This window comes from Solea solea, chromosome 14 (assembly GCF_958295425.1).
Source record: "Solea solea chromosome 14, fSolSol10.1, whole genome shotgun sequence".
Classification (NCBI taxonomy): domain Eukaryota; kingdom Metazoa; phylum Chordata; class Actinopteri; order Pleuronectiformes; family Soleidae; genus Solea; species Solea solea.
In genome coordinates this window covers 17,274,946-17,296,803 of record NC_081147.1, presented here as the reverse complement: position 1 = coordinate 17,296,803, position 21,858 = coordinate 17,274,946, and the positions used below count along the sequence as shown (strand labels likewise).

At 43.1% G+C, this 21,858-nt stretch overlaps 1 protein-coding gene across 2 annotated transcripts in view; it reads right to left on the bottom strand.

Annotated features, from left to right (window-relative positions):
* Positions 1 to 442: 442 nt before the first annotated feature.
* Positions 443 to 21,858, bottom strand: part of spock1 (SPARC (osteonectin), cwcv and kazal like domains proteoglycan 1) — an 80,220-nt gene continuing 58,804 nt past the window's right edge. For both annotated transcript variants that reach the window (XM_058650478.1, XM_058650479.1), the window contains exons 6-12: positions 19,901 to 20,033; positions 17,746 to 17,866; positions 6,196 to 6,315; positions 5,699 to 5,920; positions 4,600 to 4,662; positions 3,553 to 3,690; positions 443 to 1,914 (exon numbers count right to left, since the gene is read on the bottom strand). In XM_058650478.1, the coding sequence (XP_058506461.1) occupies positions 1,718 to 1,914; positions 3,553 to 3,690; positions 4,600 to 4,662; positions 5,699 to 5,920; positions 6,196 to 6,315; positions 17,746 to 17,866; positions 19,901 to 20,033 (994 nt within the window). In that variant the 3' untranslated portion in view covers positions 443 to 1,717. The remainder of the gene's footprint in view (positions 1,915 to 3,552; positions 3,691 to 4,599; positions 4,663 to 5,698; positions 5,921 to 6,195; positions 6,316 to 17,745; positions 17,867 to 19,900; positions 20,034 to 21,858) is intronic.

Genomic DNA, 21,858 nt, shown 5'->3' with positions numbered 1-21,858 from the left:
CAGTTGTCCTTAAAGCATCTGAATGGTGGGATACTGCTTTTTTTTGTTGTTGTTGTTCAAAGTGCTGAGTGAGCTGTTTCAAGCCAATTGGGGTCAGCTGCCCCATTAGCCAATGATTTTTCCGAAAACACTCATTAAGCTTTTATGTGCTTTTGAGTTCTGCTCGCTTTGTGATTCTCTTCTCTCTAAAGACAAGTGATAAGAGTAGTCTCTGCTCTGCTGCTACCATTTATGTCTGCGACTGGGGAGGCTGTGTTCTCAAGGTTGGAAAAGGTCAGAATTGATGGAGGGCTTTGACTGTTCTATTACAGAGGAATCCGAGCTTTAGAGAGTGGTTAAAGTGAGACAAATGCTTTTTTTTTTTTGTTTTGTTTTTTTGAGGGACGGAGTAACATGTAACGCTCGTGTTGTAAACACCAGGAGAACGCCAGACACAGACCTGTAAGGTTCAAAAGACACCCAAAGTGCCACTTTAATTAAATTGTCAAAGTTACAAATAAAAGTTCACTTAATTGACATGGTGAAGTTTTCACTTTCAAATGACTAGACATTATCCGATGTTGGGAGGCGGAACAGAGCCTCTTCTCTGCTCGCTCAACTTCATGTGTCCTCCCAGCTCAGGAGCAGCTTTCTCCTTTAGTGTCCATGCACAGTCAAACAGCCTCAACAGCCTCAACAGCCTCAACAGCCCGACAGACCAATCAGTAAAAGAAGAGATGGCTGAGACACCACAGATTTGGACTGGAGGCCTTGCAGTTCACTTTTCTACACCGCTATCGCTCTGCAATGCAATTTCCTACCTCCTGAGATTGGGAGAAGAACCAAAAAGACACTAGACAGCATCGACATAGCAACAAAGTATTGTAGCAGCCAAATAGGCATCACTTTCTGTTTGAGATGCATAGAGCTAGACCTGGCCAGGGAATCTCTCTTTTACATAAACACGATGAGAAACATGCAACAACAACAACAATATATCATTAATCTCATTGCTTCCTGGGCTTTCTTGGACATTCCAGATCAACGATTAAGTAATTTACAATCGTCCGTGAGATAACAAGGAGGGGAGCGGGGGGGCGGGGGCATCTGCCTGGGAGTGTGGTGGCAATGTGTGGAAACCTCATTGAACACCTAAGGAGCCCGACAGTGGTACACAGAGCATGAATGAATGAAGAATGAACTGCTGATGGAAGAACGGGGGACGTTATCTCCATTCTCTCCGTTTTACAGGACACATATTTCACATCCAATACATCAGCTGAATGTATCTGCGCTCACAGACAGTCCAGAGGCTCTGACATGGACATACCGAGATAGGAGAGGGACAGAGTGAGTTGAAGGACAGAGTGAGAGGAAGTGATGGTGAGAACAGAAGGATGTTCATGTTAAAAGAGGTCAAAGATCACGAGGAGGTCTGAGGGAAGGTAGGAGCAGAACGTGGACAGAATCTAACGGGGGCCATGACCGTTGTTGAAATCTAACAGGCTCTCTGTTTTCTGTCTGAGGAAACACTTGAAAAGGAAGAGGTTGGAGGAGGTGGACTGAAGAGAGAGAGATCTGAATAAGAGACAGGGATTACAAGAGCAAGGTAAGGAGCCAAAAGATCGACTGCTGCCAAGGTAACAAGTGGAGAAAGAGACATTGGAATGGCTTCAGATCTGTGCTGAGATAACGGAGTTTCCTGGTCGGGCTGATGGCAGAGTAAAATGAAGCGGAGCTACCACACGTAGCCGATCTCATCATCCTTGTCGTCTCCCTCGTCCTCGTCATCCTCTATGGCTCCTCTTGGGTGGATCCGGCCCCGTCTTTTCTTCTGCCGGCTCCGGACGCTCGGTGACGTCTCTTCCTCCTGGTCGTCGAGGAGGATGACCGCACCGCCGCTGCCAAAGTCCCCTGATGACTCCGCATCCTCGTCTGTGGGAAAGGGGCAAAGAAATCAGAGGGATTGGAGGCACAGGACGATCCTTGTGTTACCAGAAAACAGAAACTACATGTTGTTGGTGCTTTCATTTCCTATTGTGGCAATATTTGCTTCCTGCTCTGAGTGGAAGAATGTTAATTGTATCCTCATCAGACCACACATTGCTCCTCTCGCCCCACAGGGTCCACCATTTCCACAATTTCTACAGCAGAGTGAAATGTGGAGGCAGGAGTGACATCCTCTTTAATTTAGTGAGACCATTTCAATTGCGCTCAGTTGCAATTTACCACTCATCGAAGTGCCACGTTCTCCGCCTCCCTCAGGAACAGAAACTGAAAAAGTCTGAATAAGGCAAATTAAAACTGGAAAATGGGAAACACACCTCATGGTGAAAGGTCAGAGCAAGGATTTCTTTTATTAGACCGACGAAGGAGGGCGAACCTGAAAGCAGTGGAAAACACAGTTCCATGTTCACAGGTCATAGTCAAGTTGTGGACGACGAGAACCAATCATGGAGGGAAGCGTTTATAAACTTTATTTTTAGGGCGCCATAATAATGGTCGTTCAGCTGGTCACAGCGATTAAAGTGATTTTTAATGTTCGTGTTTCCACGTTGAATCCTGTGCAGCAAAAAAAGCAGACAGGAGCCATTATCTGGGACTCTGCCTCCAGCGTTGTCTAAAATGTGGAGCTTAAAAATCCTCCTTTTCACAAGTACACATGATGATGTCCTATAGACAAGTGTGTCAGGGACAGCCTCTGCATTACTATATGTTGGTAATGTGTGCAGGGCCTATGGCCACTCAGCCAGAGTTTGACTTAAGCTTGTTAGACTGCAGACAAAGAGTTGCTGCTCTCTCTCTCTCTCTCTCTTACTTAATGTGTGTGTGTGTGTGTGTGTGTGTCCGTGTAGAGAGACACCTCATCAATAGTGGAAGCTGCAATTACTGGCTTTGGACTAGTCTGGCATTCGAGTGGGGCGTAATCTGTGACTGCGAGTTGGCCGTTTCATTGGTTATCAGTACGTCTCCCTGAAATCTCGCCCTGCTAATTATTGTTCTTTTTTTTCCCCGACTATTAAATCCCTCGGGCCTTCGATGTGCAGCAAAGTGCATCTATTGGCTATTTAGCATACAAATTCCCACTGCAGGCAGTTTAACTATAGGTTTCCCCATCCAAAAGCATCTTCGAAATCAGCAGCAGTTCAAGTGTTTATTCCCTCCCACAGGGTGAATGTCAGTCCCTGCTATGAATACATATTTTTCCAGAGATCTTTTGGCTGCTCGCTACTGACAAGTGTGCGCTAAATATCGGGAGCAGATAGAATCAGACACATGACTGATCGTAAAAGCAGCCAGACCAGCTCCAGAGGCATGCCTAACGTTATCTATTTCCTAAAATGATCCGTGTTGCATAGGCACCGGTAAAAGATAAAGACACGGAGAGATATTGAGCCAAGGCATAAAACAAATTTGATTCTCGCCTGCAACCGATTGCAGAGACAGTCCACCTGAGATCAAAGCAGCAACAACTGTGAAAGGCAGCGACACAAACGGGAGCCAACAACGACAACACAATGAATTCCCGTTGTCTTTTTTTTCCCCTGCTTTGTGTGTTTGTGTTCTTCTTACCGCAGTTGGGGTTGCCCTGTTTTCTGGAGCCAGCAATCTCATTGCCATATTTGTCCACACACCAACACTGGCCAGTGCTGCCGTGACACTGGGTTGGTTTGAAGTATCCCTCGTCAGTGCAGCGAGGGATATAAGAGCCTGGAATCAAAGGAGGAGGAAGAAGAAGAAGGAGGAAAACAGGAGACAAAGATAAGCAGTGATAGAAAGAGAGAGAAAGCACTGAGAACATTGCAATGAACTCCCTCTAAACAGGACAATAGAAATTTGCATAGATACTAACTTTTAGAATATAAAAAATAAAACTCTTGCAGGAGAATAAACCTGAGTTGATGAGAGGAACAGAGTTTAAAAACCTCATGAAGTTACGCTGCTGTATCTTTTTGTTTGATGGTGTGTTTACACCAGCCTTGTCTGGTTGGCTTGTCGACTTGTTTAGTGTGAACGCCACGGACACGTTCCACTGCAAGTGGAGCATTTACGGCTACAGCCTTGGTGTTCTCGCCCACATCCCCCAGTGAGACGACGGGAGCGCAGAGGCTGTAGTTGTAGTGCACGGTGCGCTGGACGTTTGTCTTTGGGAACGTGAACGGAATCGGAACACACTGCGACACAGAGGGACACAGGGGAAGCGACGCAAATACGTCAGCCGCGGTGGAGAGGGAGAGAGCGTGTGTGTGAAGGTAAGGTGTAAAATCTGATCCCTGGTCAGCAGAGGTTGCAAACGAGGCTCTTGTGTATTCACAGACGCAGATCAACGATCCATTACTGCTGCAAAGGTTATGGGACAGCGACCATACATCCTGCTTAAGGGGAAGCAGTCACTTTCAATAACTTTCAGTAACACACACACCGACGCACGCACGCACAAGGGCACAAACACACTTCAATTCATTTGGACAGCCTAATTTAAGTGTTATCTCTAACCTTAACTTGACGACTGGTCCTGAAAAAGGCATTGTTTATGACAGGTAAAGTAACATACACATGAGTACACACACACACACACACACACACAAAAAAATCCCCAATTCAATCATCCAGACTGACCTATGAGGCTCTTCCTTCGACTCTGATTCTGGATCCTGCTCTTCTCGGTTTGACAGGGCAGCCCTGCGAGCACAGAAAACACAAACGAGTTTAAAAAAACAAAAACAAAACACGTGTGCATTTGTCTTCATCTTCAAAAATATTCATGTAATTATGAATAATTATTTTTATATTGGTCTTCTGTACAGAGGCTGACATGTTGGACCACCACGTTTGCAATGGACAAACTTAACACCTTTTGAGTTTTAATGATCACTGAAGGCTACCATAGTTTGTTCAACATGCTTGGACAGGAGGGACAGGGTAAATCCAGCCCACTGTTCCTTTAAATTCAGAAGAACTCTTATTTTTGTTCAATTTTGAAACCAGTTGCACTAAAATAACTTGTTTTGTCTTTTATACTGACATCAATTCAACCGCTTTTATTTTATACTACTATAAAATAATTCAGTACTTCTTCCCCTGACGTGTTGAGTGACTGATGATATGGAGATCTGGAGATGCAGCACATGTTTCAGTATGATCTTAATAAGACACGGGTTGATCACACAGGTTGTTAAGTGAGATTTACCAGAGCATCTATAACCCATATTATGAGACTATGAGAACACTAACAAAAATGAAAGAATAATTCCTCAGTTATATGAAACACTGGCTGTATAGGTTCAATATTAAACCTATAAATCGGCCTGAAATGCCTGCTCACATTTTACAGCACTGTTTTCCCTCTAAATAAGCACAGTACGACTGAGGGTGTGTTTACAACCTGTTTTATCCTTTCACTCAGATGTCACCTTGTCCCACATATCTGCAGTGAAGCTGGGTGGTAAAATGTCACCGTAACAGATAACAATAATGGCCAAAAGTACAAGAATAAAATTCACATTTCCTTTAAAAAGTCAAACGTCCTTATCAGTTTGTTTCCAGTGACTTCTGCAACCTCGAGTCTGATAACGAAGGTATCATCAAGTCCCCCGTCTTATTAGTTCCTTTCAACCATATTTCTAAGAAATACTGTTAGAATATATTAAGTATAAAGTATTATTAAAAAAAAAAAGTATATATAAAGTATTATTTGAATTCACAATCCTTGGTTCACCTTCAGGTTTCTGGAAGCAGTAGCACCACTCGTTGTTGGACAGCTTGCCGTCCTTGAAGGAGTCGCACGAGTTGAAGAGGGGCTTCATGCACAGTTCGTACTTGTCAAGGTAGATGGCGCTCAGCTCTGACTGGTCCAGCAGGAGGTCAAAGTTCATGTCCAGCTTGTTGAACATCCAGCCCAGTGAGTCCTTACAAATGGGCAAGATGCTGGTGTCAAAGTCTAGAGGAGCAAAGACAAGAGGAGGGAGGCAATCAAAAGCGAGTGGCCAGCGTTTGAGAAACTACAGAACATGTCCCCCACCCCCCACCCCCCATCACACTGAGACCAGTCTAGACATGTTGACATTACAGAGAACAGAGTGGGGTCACAGTCAACATCACTGCCAGCTCTCTCGGCTCTCATGGAGCCTGAGGAGCATGACTGTTGTGCAGGAAAGTGATGCACACAAGCACACACACACACACACACACATATTGCACAGGGATTACACTCACGTCCAGTAGCAGAGTCGAAGCTGTCAGTGGATTTGAGATCTCTGTTTGCATCAAGGTGAAGAACTCTGAACCAATCCTTCAGCCTCGCAGCCAGACTGTGAAGCTCTGTGTCAGTGCAGGCTACACACACACACACACAAAGAGGGAGAGAGAGAGAGAGAGAATATATTGAGGAAAAGGGGAAATGTTTATCTACTTCCGTCATCAAAGACAAGACAACAATTCCTCTCTTGTTCTTTATCAAACTTTCATTTCATCTCTGCTGTGTGTGCTTTTGTCTTTTATTCAGTTTTTCATCCATCTTTTACCTTTTGACTAAACACAGAGCAGCGATAACACACACTGACCCGCTGCTGTTGCTCGACGGTTACCACGGGAATGCAATCGGACTCACACACTTTGGAGTTACGGCATCTGCTGTCATTTCCAAGTTTGCATTTAGTGTCCCTGTTCAAATGAGTGATTGTCACACACACACTCTCCCCTGGACATCCAAAACAAAAGCTGATCCAACACTGTCTGGTATAAGTCCTAAGAGTCCTGCACCAGGTGACCCCGAAAAAAATCAATTCACGGGTTTTGGCACGGGTGAAAATAAACTAAAAATAAAATGTGCACTCTTATTTGGCTAAAATGACCTTCATTCTGACCTCTCGTCACCTGAATGGTGACGTAGAAGTCAGACGTTTTTGGACCTCATTTTGGTTGTGATATGAGATGGAGATAAACAGTGTGAATGACTTTGCTGTTTGCTAAAAAAAAAAAGGCCAAAAGGTTTAGCATGGGTGCTGCAACAATTGAAAGATAGTTTGCCCAAAAAAACCTCTACATTTAAACCATCAAAAAAAGAGGACACAGGACAGTTAGCCATGCTGGTTGTGTGCCGGGACATTAGATCATTGGAGAGTGTGCATGGTGATGGCTTTACTGAACTGGCACAGGGCTTTATCGACATGGAGGCACGGGCTGGTCGAGTGGCCACTAAGCAGCTTCTGCCCGATCCAACAACAAAATCTAACAGGCTTTGTTATATTATGTGAGCACACATGGAGTGGATTTATTTATTTTATATTTTATATTTTATTTTATTTTATTTTATTTTATTTTATTTTATTTTATTTTATTTTATTTTTTATTTATTTTATTTTATTTTATTTTATACATCAGTATGAGTTTTTTATGACAGTTACGGGTCGCGGGGTGGGTGCGGTGATGGAGCTTCTTCGGTATGGCAGGACTGAAGCAAGGTATAGTGGAGGTGTTCTTCATGCAACAACCCAAAGACCCCACAGACTGAACAGCATTTGATGATACCCCTGATTGAAAGTACACACGAGCCTACGCTGCTTAATAAATCCATGGGTTGCCTCCGCCTTGACTGACAGGGTCTGTCTGCGATTCAAGCACTTATTTCTCCGCCTGTCTCCTTCTGCATTTCTGTCTGTCAATCTCCATCTTTCGTTCTCTCCCACTCCCGCATGTGATTGACATTTTTTCCCCATTCATTCGCTTCTGAGAGCTTGATTATGTGCCTGAAGAACAAGAGGCATTCTTCACCTTGTGCCACATCTGCCAATCCAAATACTCCAGCACTTTTTTCTTCTTTTTCTTTTTAGGATACAAAAATTCACAAGGAGGTCGTTAGCATTCCTGTGGCCCTTCCATCTCAAAATTGAGGCAGTTTGCAGGGAAACAGGGAAAAAGATTTTCAAGTGTACAACGAGTCACTGATCGGTCAAGATTTAATCTTGGGGAATAACTTGTATGCAGCATAAGAAATCACATTTTTTTTTTTATTAAATGCGATTGGCTGAAGGCTCTCGACCCTACGGTGGTAATATCTTGCATCCACACATGCACACAGTATAACAGGGACTGCATCATTATCACAGCTGACATAAAGCAGAGGATGCTCCAGGTAACAGACTGTAGCTGAGCAGAGGACAAAATATCATTTATCTGGCCGGAGCATTTGTGTGACATTAACAGGAATCCCGAGGGGCGTGTGTGTGTGTGTGTGTGTGTGCGTTTGAGTGATACAGCCCTTCAGGACCAGACAGATAACATTTCAGTCAGACTCATCCTCACTTCCACAGTCTGGAGCCGAGAAACAGAGAGTGAAATACCAACAGCGAAAAGCATTATTTGCCTTCACCTCCTAAATAAAAATGCTCCCACAGGCAGGAGTGGATCTGTGGCGTGTGTTACACTTTTCTGAACACAGACCTCTGGACGGTTTTTCCATCTGTGCATTGACGTGACAGTTCCTCATTCCTTACGCCATGTCCTCCCTCCATTTTCCTCCCCTTCTGGTCTCACACACATTGCTCCTTGAATCACTCTGAGCATCTGTGATTCTTTTGTCGCCTTCTTGCTCATTTCCCTTTATTACGCCTTAATTTCCAATCTCTCTCTCTCTCCCTCTCTCTCCTCTGACTCTGAGTATCAGCCACTCATTACACCTGGCTGTACCCAGCTCGGTTTTTCTCAAAGACATAAAAGACCATTTCGATATGCCCTGCTCTCCTATTTCTTTCTCTGACTTAAATTGCTTTGAGTGCTTCATTTCCCATCCCTCTCCTTGAACATCTCCCCTACAGCTGGGTTGGGGAACATTTTTCCTATCAAGGGCCAGTTAAATTTTTATACCATCCTTGGCGAGCCATACTAAATTATTGAAGACATACATTATATTATATTATACTGCCGTCTGTGGCTCAGGCCTCATTTGTTTGTTGTTGTGATTTTAACCTTTCCTTTTTTATTCATTATTGCTATTTTGTGTTGTGAGAAAGTGGGTGCGTACAAATTAACTTAACTTAACGTGGTTACTTTGGGTGAGGAGTTTTGCCATTCACCCATTCACTCACACTTGCATTCATTCATCTTTCACACCCATTCACACGCTGCTGACACAAACCCACAACCCTCACGTTGAAAGACAGCTCTCTCTACCACTGAGCTACCGTCGCCACTAGCAGCTGCTTCTACCCCAAACCAGATCAAACCAAAATCCTCAGCTGAAGACAGTGGTCCCTTCTTGGTGATTTATTGTGGGCCAGAGAGAAAAACAGGAACATTTTGCTTTTCCAGTGGCTTAAAGTGTCAAGCTGACACTTGAGATTATTTTGTACTGTCTGATTTTAGCAGATTCACAGCCACAAAAAGGCTCCGTCACGAACTATCTATCTCAATGCGATCTCTTATCTTAACTTCATCTCGGAATGAATCTTGTAAAAAGTGCTTGTTGGACACAAACTCTACAAGGTTTAACTCCATGTTTCCAGCAGTAATGGTGCTTGGGATTGGTCTTTTCAATCACTGTTCCAGGTAGACAAAGGCAAACTTGCTGATTTACTTACCAAGATTTAGGTGTCCTTGTTCTTCCCCTTGATATCAACTCCCCATGTCCCTGTACCCATTCCTTCAGGTTTTCTACTTTTGACTCCACTGCCCTCTTCATCTTTTTCCTCTCAAGCCTCTTCTAGGCAACATGGCCCCAAAAAAAAACAAAAACCGAGTCTCTTCTCATCTCCTCCTCATCTTTTCCACTCAGCATGACCCAAATTGCTTTGGACAGCTCCAACACTGCTGCCTATGTTAAGAACCCCTTTGTTGGGAGATGAGTCAGAAAGCCCGGAACTGAAAACATTCATGCACTGAAGGGCAGAGCACACATCATATAAAACGGCCTGCGAACCATTTTGTCTTTCTCTACGAGCGACATCAGAGACAGACACACGACGGACATCCTTTGCTCTCCTTGATATGATGTAGGGCCCAGCGTTGCCGCTGTCAGTAGAAGATCTGATCAAGAATAAAAAAAACGTTTGACGACGACACAAAGCAGACCCTACTTTGCATCTCACAGTCGGTAAAAAAACAAAAACCATGCACTTCGCTCCTTTATATTGTCTACTATATAATTGTAAGTCTAGCATTCTAACCTTTTTCTCTTTCTCTAGCAACTCTTAAGCTCCACAGGTTGAGAGTGGGCTTGTTTTTTTTTTCGAACTCTAAAGAAGCAATTTTCTTGCCATCTCCCTCCAATAGCTTTTTTAGTGGTTTTAATTCAGACAGCCTGCATGAAATTGCCTCATATCAATGTGCCACTTGACAAAAGGTCGGGGGAGCACTGCCGCACCATTTTCCTGACATTTTCCTGTCACCGTTTCTGTGTTTCCACTGTAAATTCAGTTCTACACCTCATCACGTCGTCACGCGACCGCTCCCTGTACGGCTGGAGTGTGAAAAGAAGTCTAAAAACCTGACCGGCCTGTAACACATCATGACTACAGAAATACTAATGTTTCTGCTGAGGAAAGACGGGAGACTGGCAGGTGTCTTGTCTCAGAATTTGGGATTTCATTTTGGTTTCAGTTGAAAATGTTATCGTCAAAGGAATTTAGCAGCAGCCAGAAACGCTAGAGGACGCTTTTCTTTGTCAGATTTGCAGATTGCAGCAAAATGTACTGTCTCCTTCGAGCGTTCATACTGCTGCATCTTTTCCTCCAAAGAGATACTTGTTAATTGTTGCAGCAGAGTCAGAGATGCTGCAGGGCGAGATTGATCAAATATGATGACTTTCCGAAACAGACAGCCTGTCAGACACACAGGCAGCTTACACTTATTGATCAGGGCTGCAGGTCAAATATCAACCTGTGAATTATTTCTGGGAGTTACCTTGTTATCCTTTTTCCTTCCTCCTGAGCCAGCACTACGGTTTCAGTCCTTCATGTCAGTAAATTCAGACGAGGAAAGGCCGAGAGACCAAAAAAACTACTTTTTCACTGACTGGCTCAGGCATAAAACTGGTTTTTTATGTGAATAACTCCAGCTAAACTGCAAACTAACACATAGGAAATAATGTAGAAACCAGATTTCATCTACCTGTATGACAGTTTTTTTTCCCCCTCATTTCATTTGCTGTGAATTACTTAAGGACAAACTGGAATAAGACCAGGGGGAAGTTTAAATTCAAACTTTCAAAAGCAGTCTGAGGTCAAAATATACAGCCTACAAGCACATCAGACCATCTGAAGTAATTACTGCAAGGTCCAGCAGGGGACGCTCTGAGCATAGGTTGGCCTGAATGCCCTAGGGAAATACAATTATCTGAAAGAATACCGTGTCATGTCATATTTATTCAAATTAGATTTTTAGAAAAAGTGCCCTACTTTATGCCAAATATGCTATATTTTGACCGATATAGTGAATAAGCTACTTATAATTCCTATTAGCAGCAAGCTGTAGATTCCTGTACAAAAAAAACTTAAATTAGAGTATGTAATGACAACCTAAAGTAGTACCCAAACCTATTTTGTTCTTTGATTTTTAAGTGGATTCACTGACAAGCATTTGTACTGAACATTATATATAACAATTCCCTCAGAATGTAAAATTATGCGTAGCTATAACAGTTTTGCCTGAGTTATGGCTCGGAGATGAGGGTCATTTTAGTGGCAATCCATCTAAAAGGGTGTTAAATTAACTTTAGTGCCCTCATGAGCCGTGTCAAAGCCCCAGCCGCTGCCCGAGTTGCTGACAGTGTTGGTGAACAGGTCGCCAACGACATTCAGCACTTTCACCTCACACTGAAGCTTTGGCCTAAGCCTCTCCTTTTCGGTTCTCTTGTATCCTCTTGAAGTAGGTCACAGATGTGTTCCACCTCACGGTTGGTGTCATTGTTAATAACCCATGAAAAAGCCAAATGGAAGCTTGCCTTAAATCAGAGGGAACGGGAACAACAATAACTGCTGGGACCATTGTAACCCGTGCTTAAACGATCTTAAAGAAATCATATGCTATCGACGCAGCCACATTCGCACTTTTTTTTTTTTTTTTTAGCAATTTACATGTTTGTTCCGAACTGCAAGGTTAATGAACACGTTCCATCTTGTGCGCTTTAGATCCAGTCCCTTCATTCCCACGCAAAAGTCTCGCACCATCACGAGGGGACTGATAAGGAGGGGAATCTGCCTCGAACGTCCCCACAGATTTGCTTCATCACGTCTAATTAATTAACTCAGTCTGTCATATAAAAGCGAAGCAGTGACTCTAAATCCAGACAGAGGAACAGTGGGTGGTGATCAACCTTGAGACTTCAGGAGCTGCATCGGATCAAGATGAAAGGCAGGTGGGGAGGGAGAGAGGAGAGACATGAGAGACAGCGAAAGTGAGGTGACACTTTGTAACGAAGGTAACAGAAGGAGAGAGAGAAATGGAGTGAGACAGTCAGATCGGTGATATGAGGAAGATAGAAGGTCAGATTCATTAAAAAGATACAGGGGTGCGTTTGATTTTCTTTGCCCTAAGCTCTCAGCTCTCCAGAACAATCTCACTGGCAGGGAGTTGAGGTTAGACCCGATAATGATCAGTAATACACTGTGTGCATGGGCAGGGAGACAATTAGAGATAGGGGAGAGACATGTACACAGAGAGAGCCATAGGCCCTCAGAAGAGAGAAAATCTACCCCCCCTTGTCAAGATTCTTTACTCCTAGAAGGACTGCAGTCAGATTTGAAAACTCCCGCAGTCCTTAGAAGAGAGTTCATTCATAAACAAGGTCAGAAATCAACCTGAAATAAACCATGAGTTTGTAAACGATAGCGCATTACAAGATTAGCTGAATTGGTACTAGATCTATGAATTATTGACATTTTACTTAACTTATTTGTCACTTCCTGAAAGATATGAATACAGTATATGGTCATGTTACTCATTTGTTTCTCACATCCTTTAAAAATATCTGATATTGAAGGCGTCATGGTTTGATCAGTATTGAATAGGAAACACTCAAATGTTAAAGAAGTCAGTTTTTCCCATCAAAAATGAACAGACTCGTGTGAAATGTAAGATTATTTGGACAGTTCACCGCGTGGCGCTTGTGTTTGCTCTGCTTTCACTTCCAGTTCCCTCCCAAACCCGCTGCGTGGTGTTTAACTCTGGAGACTGTCTGGTTTCTTTTTCGACTAATGGTTAGGATCGTTAGCTTGCAGTAGGTGGAACCGCTGAAAAGCAACCATTCAGCCTTGCGTTGTCTTTGCCTCACCACTCTGAGTACAATGCACTTCCTGCAACACAGTATTGTCCTAGTAATGCACCAGAGGGTGTAGTAAAAGCATGTCGTTCCTACACTGCATGTCTGCAATTGGAGAAGCTGTGGGAACTCTGGCTATTAATCTTTTCTATGGAATTTGTTTGGTGACCTACACTTGTCTTAAGTGGTAAGAATAATTAATATTTCCGTTTCCTCTGTTGAGGACAGTCTCAACAATGCTCAAGAGGCACTCGTCTCTCTGGTCAGCAATGTGTTAGGAGAGGATAGGGAGTGTGAAGGCAGACGAGAGAAAAGAAAATCTGTCCTCCCGTGTGCACTCTGTGGAGCCGTGAGACCAAATTGCCAGGGAAAATTTAATTTAGTGAGGGGATTTAGCCCATTCAGCCCCTCGCGTTTCTTTTTGTTTTGCCAATGTTTTCGTTTGACAGTAGCAGATAGAAATTATTGGGGAAAAAAATGGTAAAGACTTCAGTCTTTATGACAATCAGGATGGTTTAAGTGCTGCCTCAGGTGAGCAATCAACATAAAATGCCTCCATGTTAATGCTGCAAACAGCAGCAATGGGTTTCAGAGAACAGTTCATTAAAACTAATTTGTCTTTAAAAAAAAAAAAAAAATATATATAACAAAAAAACAACTGACATACACAATTCCCGCGCTTATATTTCAGCTCCAGTTTTCCGTCGTGCGCCTTCAGCCAAACGGACACCAACTCAACTCACTGTCAAACATGTTCCAGTCCTTTTAAAGACGCTTAATTTCCACAGTCTGTACCATAAAACAAAAATGTGAGGCAGGAGCTGAATGCCCACATGATGGATGGGAGGCGTGAGACAGAAACTAAATGAGCAGCAGACAGAAGAGGAGAGAGTCAAATGTGTTCAAGAAAAGAAATACGAGCGACTGATACACGTGCACGCGCGCAGGCGTGTTCAGAACCACTTGGAACAGAATAAAAGTTATTAGTGTAGACGAGGCAAAGGTGCTCAAAAAATTTACTTAAAGCTTTTCACTGCGGCTTCGACCTGCACACACACACACACACTGCAGCACATACTTCTCATTTAAAGTCCATCCATCAAAATCGAAGGAGTGAATGAAGAAGTGGAAGCGTCAGTCCGCGGTGCTTGATAAAGAGTAATTCCGTCTTTTTCTTTCTAAGTTCCTATAAGAGAAGTAGCTCTTTGCAGTGCGTTACCTAACGTCTTTACTTATCTTATCTGAACATGTACCTTTCATCAAAGTCAAATGAGCTGCTCACGTATGATAAATGAATATTTTAATAAATGCTTTGGAGGCAGTCGAGTTTTACTTGTGTGTCCAAATATTGACAAACAAACAATTTATGGACCTCCCGTATACCAATCCAATGAGCCAGTGTATCTATAAGGAGCATTGTAACCCAATAAAAGTGTTTGCGGGTAGTAATACAATTAGACATTACAATTGGCATTCATTTCAGTGGGTCACATGACATGGAAGTTAATGAAATAGTGCAAACAGGAATTCATCGATGGCCCCTATACACGAAAGCCCTGGCCGTTAATGTCTACAACCTAAAACTCGTTGTCAAGGCAACAACTTTTATTAAATTGACCTATGTGGTGAAAACAAATAATATATTTATTATTAATAAAAGTATTGTTAAAGAAGTGACATTTTTTCCTTATTCAGTTTGTCACTGGTGCAGCAGTGGCTAGCACTGTTGCCTCACAAAGAGAAGGCCTGCTGGTTTGAAACATGGTTCGACCAAGGGCCTTTCTTTGCCCGGGTACTGCTCCCACAGTCTAAAAACATAGATTGGTAATAAGGTTCAGTGGACAATCTAAATCAGGCATGTCCAAAGTCCGGCCCGCCAATCATGGCCCATGGTGGGATTTTGATCGGCCCGCAGCTTGGGTTTTATAATGTATTATTTATGGCTAGGGAGGGACTTGGACCAAAATCGGCCTTGATCATATGTTGCCTCCATTAGCTCAGCTGGTGAACAGTTGTGCTTTGGAACCTCTGGAGAACGGGGATTGGAACCAACCTCTGGCAGTCAGATTTCTTATTTCCTTTTACTTATATTGTGTCACTCCTTTGTGGCCTATGCGGTTACATACCATTTGAATTAAACAGTGCATTAGCAAATGTAAAAGTTACATCTTCACATTATCAAATCTGGCCCTCCAAATAAAGTTTGGAGGCCCCTGCTCCAAATCGACCGTAGGTGTGAATGTGTGAGTGAATGGGTCAGGGTCCTTATACCTGACTGAAAGAGGAATAGGTGGGAAACATATATGGAAATATCAAAGCACAGTGAGCACAGACGTTTAAGCACTACCGCAGATTATGCTCCGTCTGATTCTCAGTCTCAGTGTGAGGTCAGTATACAAACCGCCGCTGCGGTGTGTAAACACGACACTCATGCACCGTGAAAGTGATGCCACAGTAACACAATGTCTGCTCAACAAACATTCAAACCCAGTTTGAACCTGCGGCCGTCGGTAAACATACACGAGTCATTTCGCGATAATTCGACAGTTACCATAGGAACACAATGTGACACACGGTGTTTTCCTGAACCCGCTGCCTTTGCCATCTGTTTGCTGCGTCGTGGTGCCCGATCTGTCTATCAAGCTGGGGAAGGAAGAAATGCACAATTCGCTTATCCGCGGTCCCTGTGAATACAGTGCTGTGTCACTTGTGGTCCGGGGACAGAGAAGAGGTAAAAGCCAGACTGTCTTCAATTTACTCCAACCCATAATTATACTTTCTACTGAAAAGATACAGGGGAATCAATTTGACATTTGCCAATTTGGTAAATACTTCTCCATTACGCCATGACTCTCTGTTCTCTCCATCAGTCAGCCATGAACTAATGAAGGAGAGTGTGCGCTAAAGACACAGCCATCATTTATTAATAGACACATTCCTTCTGTATTAATGTGGGTGATGAACCTTATAAATACTTTCAAATCATAGAGTGATTAGGATGGACGAGTGAGGGCAGTGTGTGCATGTGTCTGATGTGTGCTCGTGTGTGATGGATGCGCGTACGAGGGGTATAAGCATTTCTGAAAATGTAATATTCCACCTAGACGGATGGATCGCTACTCCCCCATTTTGGAAGGAAGGAAGCCTATAATGATAACAATCCATCCTTTTTCTGGGCTGCTTTCCTTAAAGATTGCATTCCTCCTCCAGAATCTCTCCATCCGTCTGCTGAAATCCTATTTCCATGACAAACAATGAGACACACACAGTCACTCCATCACTGCTCCACGTGGCTGTCAGAGAATAGTCTGGGCAGTGAGGGGCAGGGGGAGTGGGAAAGGGAGGGGAATAGCACGAGGGAGGGAAGAGGTGACAGGACAGGAACGGGAGAATTGTGAATCACTTGGAAATTCTGAGGGACTGTCGATGTGTGTGTGTGTGTGTGTGTGTGTGTGTGTGTGTACGGAGTCGTATGCTGCTTTTCCACCAAGCAGTACAGTCCAGCTCACCACAGCACAGTTTGGAAAGTAAACTCAGATCTGCCTTGCATGGGTGCTTGGGCCAGATGGCTGCATCTGTATTAGCTGTGTAAATAACGTGACATCATACCAGGAACACTCTTTTCTTTTATAAGCAGTCTGCTTTTGTTAAAAAAAAAAAGAAACACAAATGTCCTTAAGAGTCTATTTAAAAGTGGTGCCTGTTGTTTTTTTCCCCCCCATTCCATTGTTATCTGAAAGTGATGATTCTCCGTAGACCAATCAATGGACTGCAGACATTTTTAACTCGGCTCAGGACCCTCCTAACCCTCCCAGACACTGACGACGGAGGACGATTAACAGTACAAGTTCTCTGACTCTGTTCCAGACTATCAGTGGTTCTCCTCCCAGTTCTCTCCTCTCCTCTCTGGGGACTGTGGATGAGAACACTGAGGTCCACCACGTGCCGGCCTTTGGGGTGCTGCTCATCACCAGTGCGGCAAGGGCAGAAGAACATTAATCTGCCCATGCTCTGTGGTGTAGAAATTGTAGCTTCCATGTCTGACGAATATTTCTGATCACATTGCTTTTGTTTACAATTTATAGTGCATTCAGGATGTGTGAATGTGAACCAAACCCGCAGAAAAATCTGTTAAATCGGTGCAGACGTCCATGCAGTACACACACACTGATCCTTTCATTTGCTTTTAACCCCTCTGGAAACGGCAACCAGAGCAAGTACGGCAGGAACAACTCAAGTGTCTCTATGAAGTTGTATTTCACATACTGAAATTAGTTAGTAATTAGTAGTTAGTAGTTAGTGGTAGTTGGGTTCTGATGATTAGTAGTTGGACAGAGACAGAGGTCTGATTGGCTCAGCTTTAGTATTTTGCTGTGCATTGTAACAGAATGATGCAATCTAAATGATACGTGAGTCCGACGCCTTTGTAGTTAGAAGACAGAGCAAGAGAGAGGTATACGATTTACTCAGGTTTATTAGGGTCAGCAGAGAAAGTTAGCGTTTGTACTCACCAGGCTTGTCAGTGTTGTGCGGTGGATTGCTGAACTCCTGACCAGGCAGACAGGGACACAGACCATCACATTTTACTGTGATTGTCTTCACAGAGAGGCAGCTCTGGAACTCCAGCTTACACTTTGAAAAAAAGGACACACACACACAAATGATGGTTGACTCAAGAATCAAGAAATGGGAACACGGGAAAAGCTTCCACAGATATCTCAAATAAAGGAAACGCTTTAATGCCATTGGGCAGGCATGTAGACACACAATTAGACACGCCCAGTGGCATTTTACTATTCACTGCAGTGAACAAATGCAGTGCGAGATGCAAGCTGGACTATACCTGAGAAAGTAATTTAACTGTATGAATCTCATTTCAGGTAAGTGAGGGGTAAGGATCCGTTTGGACCAGTTGAGGGGGGGAAAAAAATCCAATTACAGTATCTTTCTGAGAGGAATAATGAAAAGTGAGGTGCATAATGTAAATTCTATTTGTGAGAAGATTTTTTTGCCAAGGTGAGCGAGTGCATGCATGCACACACCTATCATGCCATACCCAGGCTTAGCGTCTATCCTCGCGGGACGTCCATTGTCCACGTTCTATTTAAAATCCATCATTTCCTTCCCCACCGCCTCTGTTATAGCGTTGCTAATGTTGCGTAATGAAATTTGTTGACAGAGAAAAAAACTCCTCCTGTTCCGTCCTGTTCAATTCGGTATATTGAATTAGTGGTCGGTGGTGGGGGACAGGGAAGAGGGTGGGGGGTCATTGGGAGTGAGAGGGAGAAAAAGCCCAGGAAATGGATGACCTCCCCCAGTCACCGTCAGCACACTGAGAGGCCCAATGAATCTTCATGTTGTCTCTCAGCAGGGGTTAATGTGGTTTTGATGAAATAGTACTTAACACTTGACTTGGTAAAAGAGGAGGGGAGAGGAGAGGAGGAGAGGAGAGAAGAGAGGATGATTTAAGAGGAGGGAAGTAATGGACTTAACTCGGTGGGCTGAAGCTTCTCAGGAGATAAGAGCACTGTCCTCTTAATAGGATATTGAGTGTGTGTATGGGAGTGTGTGCAGTTGCGATGATGGAGGCATGTAATGTAATAATAAAACATGAATAATCTGGAGACCAGCAGCTCACTGGTGAACAGGGTTTAAGTTGGGCCTCGGGGACCCATCACTCCACCAGCTAACTGAACCCCTCCGACTAAATTACCGCAGAGAGCAGAGCTCCCCAGCTCCACTGCTCCTTTTGTTCTGTCTCATTTCTTCTGCACAGCCTCAGAGTGAGCTCACATGTAGGCTCGTTATTAGGAACGCCCATACCAGGGCTGTTCAATTAAATGTGGAGATGGAGAACATCTCTTCAAGCCTCATATATTACCAGGAGTAGTTTCCCGAACGTTCTTCGTGGAGACCGACTTCTTAAAAAAAAATGCCAAGTCACAATATCTGTGACACCTAATATTATAATTTTGTATCTGCAAACAAATCATTTCCAAGAGATGTTTGGTAAATTAACTTCATTTATGCGTGCTATTTAAAACAGAGTCACACAAATCTCAATTACAAGGCGGGGGGGGAAATTCTGCAAAGTTGTTAGGGGACTCAAAACATTGGATTTGATTCAGGGCAAAAATATGAAGATGTCTCAATGCATGTGTGCAGTCAACAAATGTTTTCCAATATGAAAAATTACCACCAAATGTGTGGACAATTAATAATAATTGATCCAGTCTCCTCAGACACTGTTGCATGTTTAAAGGATGTCCCTTTACATCAAATATACAGAGCAAGTGATGACAGTTAAAGTCTTTTGTTCTTTTCTGCAAGACATTAAAGAGATGTCTTCTATTGTCCACTTGTGTGAAGTTCCTGTGTATTGGATTGTGCTTCACCCCTGGCAACCAAGAGGCTGAACCCAGCAACAATAAAGTCATATGAATGTGAGTTAAAAATAAGACTCCACAGACCGTTAAAACCCAGGACTGAGGCACAGCACTTCACTTTTTCATACCTACTAATCACTGAGGGTAAAATGTCGCTCTTTTATTTTATCGACTCTGACCGTGAGTTGTGTGTGATATGATGCAGATGAAATTGAGGATCTGGGCCTTTAGAGTCAAATGGAGTCAAGTGATATTCACAAAGGAAGAAACTGAGGCTCACCTCGGAAGAGTAGGTGTGTCCATCAGATCCACACACAGGCGTCGACTGAAGGCCTGAGCACAGCCTACATTTCCCATGAGCGCCAGCTTCGGGGGTGTGCTTGTGTCCTATACTACCCTTCCTGGGCTTCACACTGAGGAAGATGAGAAACTTTTTAAAATCATCATCATAGTCATGAATCAGTATTATGTCATCAATGATAGAAGCTAAAACCCTTTCTCAGGCTAGTCTAGTTACTCTAAGTTAGAGTCAGTATTGACTGAGGAGAAAGTTTCAAAAGTGCTTCTGATTTTCAGGGTCAGCAGAGCAGCCGAGTGAATCCTGATTGGTCCTTGGATACCTTCCCAGTAACCAGTGTAATTATGTTTGATCCAGATCTCGCAGCAATTTTCTATCCAAGTGCTCTCATTGAGCACCGTGCTGCCTGCTGATCCTTTGAAGGGGACAGAAATTAGAGCCAGACAGAGTCTTTACAGCGAAATGAGAGTGACGACAACAACTGGAGCAAAGTGAACATGAACGACCTGAGTGAACGGGTGGAGATTCACGGTCACATATGAGCTCTTTCACAGCCAGAAAATCACTGCAACAGGTGTGTCAGAGGGAAGCACCGCTTGTCCACAGCGTATTTCTTTTGGACTGCTTAACTCACACCGGCTGTCATGTCATGTCATTAACACTGGCTAAAATGTCCAATCAGACATACAGTTAATATGATAAAGATGGCTTTAAAAAAACACAACCAAACACATGTGCTATGTGGTCAGTATCACAAAGACTTCAGATTGACATACACATTCATCTTCTCGTGAAGCTATTCAGTCATTAGTAACCACATGAAACGCAAGCACAGAAGATTTGAGTTTAACAAGGAAATATGACAACATTTAAAACTTGTCACAGGATAACACCTGCAGCAGAAATAAAGTGTTATGACTTGTTAATGTGGCAGGGTCTGGTGCTCGGGATGGTTTCTCAGCAGTGGCATTTGCTGGTCTGTGAGACAGGGGAAGCTCATTCAGGCCCATTCATAACAAATTCCTCTCCCCCTGACGTTGATAAAAAATGAATGAACAAACAACTACAAGCAGGAAACATCACAATTATCTAAATCTGAAAACAAGGAAATGCTATAATAGCATTTTTATTTACAGTGTTTAATATGTACAAATGTAAATGGGCTATATCACCGAGCAAGTAACACAACACCGGCTGATACTTGTTTCTAACCTTTGCTCGCAAACGCCGCATGGGACTGAGACATAACTAATATATTTCTACAACTGTATGCTGCAACCTTATATTTAACTTTTTTTCTCTTCTATTTTTTTGTATTTGGTTTTTATTTTTTTTATTTCTAAATTGTTTTTATACAATTGTTTTTATTTCTAAATTGTTTTTATACAATAGTTTTTATTTCTAAATTGTTTTTAGTCAATTGTTTTTATTTTTATTTCTCCATTTCTTACTGTTAAATGGTTGTTTATAAATAAAGCTGCCTTGCCTTGCCTTGCCTTGCCTTGCCTTGCCTTGCCTTGCCTTGCCTTGCCTTGCCTTGCCTTACAACACTGTAAATAAAAAAGTAGTTCCGCCTTTCAGACAGTTCCACCAATCATCATGATCGGCCCAGCGTCCGCGCCCTGCCCACTGCTCCATTGGCTCCCAGAGAAGCTGAGCTTTTCTGGAAGTGACGATTTTGACAGTACATATTGACCATTTATTTAAGGACATTTTAGAGAGTTTCCTTGCTGTCATGGAGCAATCTCCTCTGGTTCTCAAACAACTCACAGTCTGAATGCTTTACTCAACTTTGAATCCGGCCTTACAGTCTTAGTATTAGAGAAATCACATGGAGACAAATTTACATTCTTGAAAAAAAACTACAACAGATAAATCCCAGGCAGTGTATCATCTGCTTTCTTGTCTTTTCCTAGAAGTGTCACACTCATTTGTTGAGG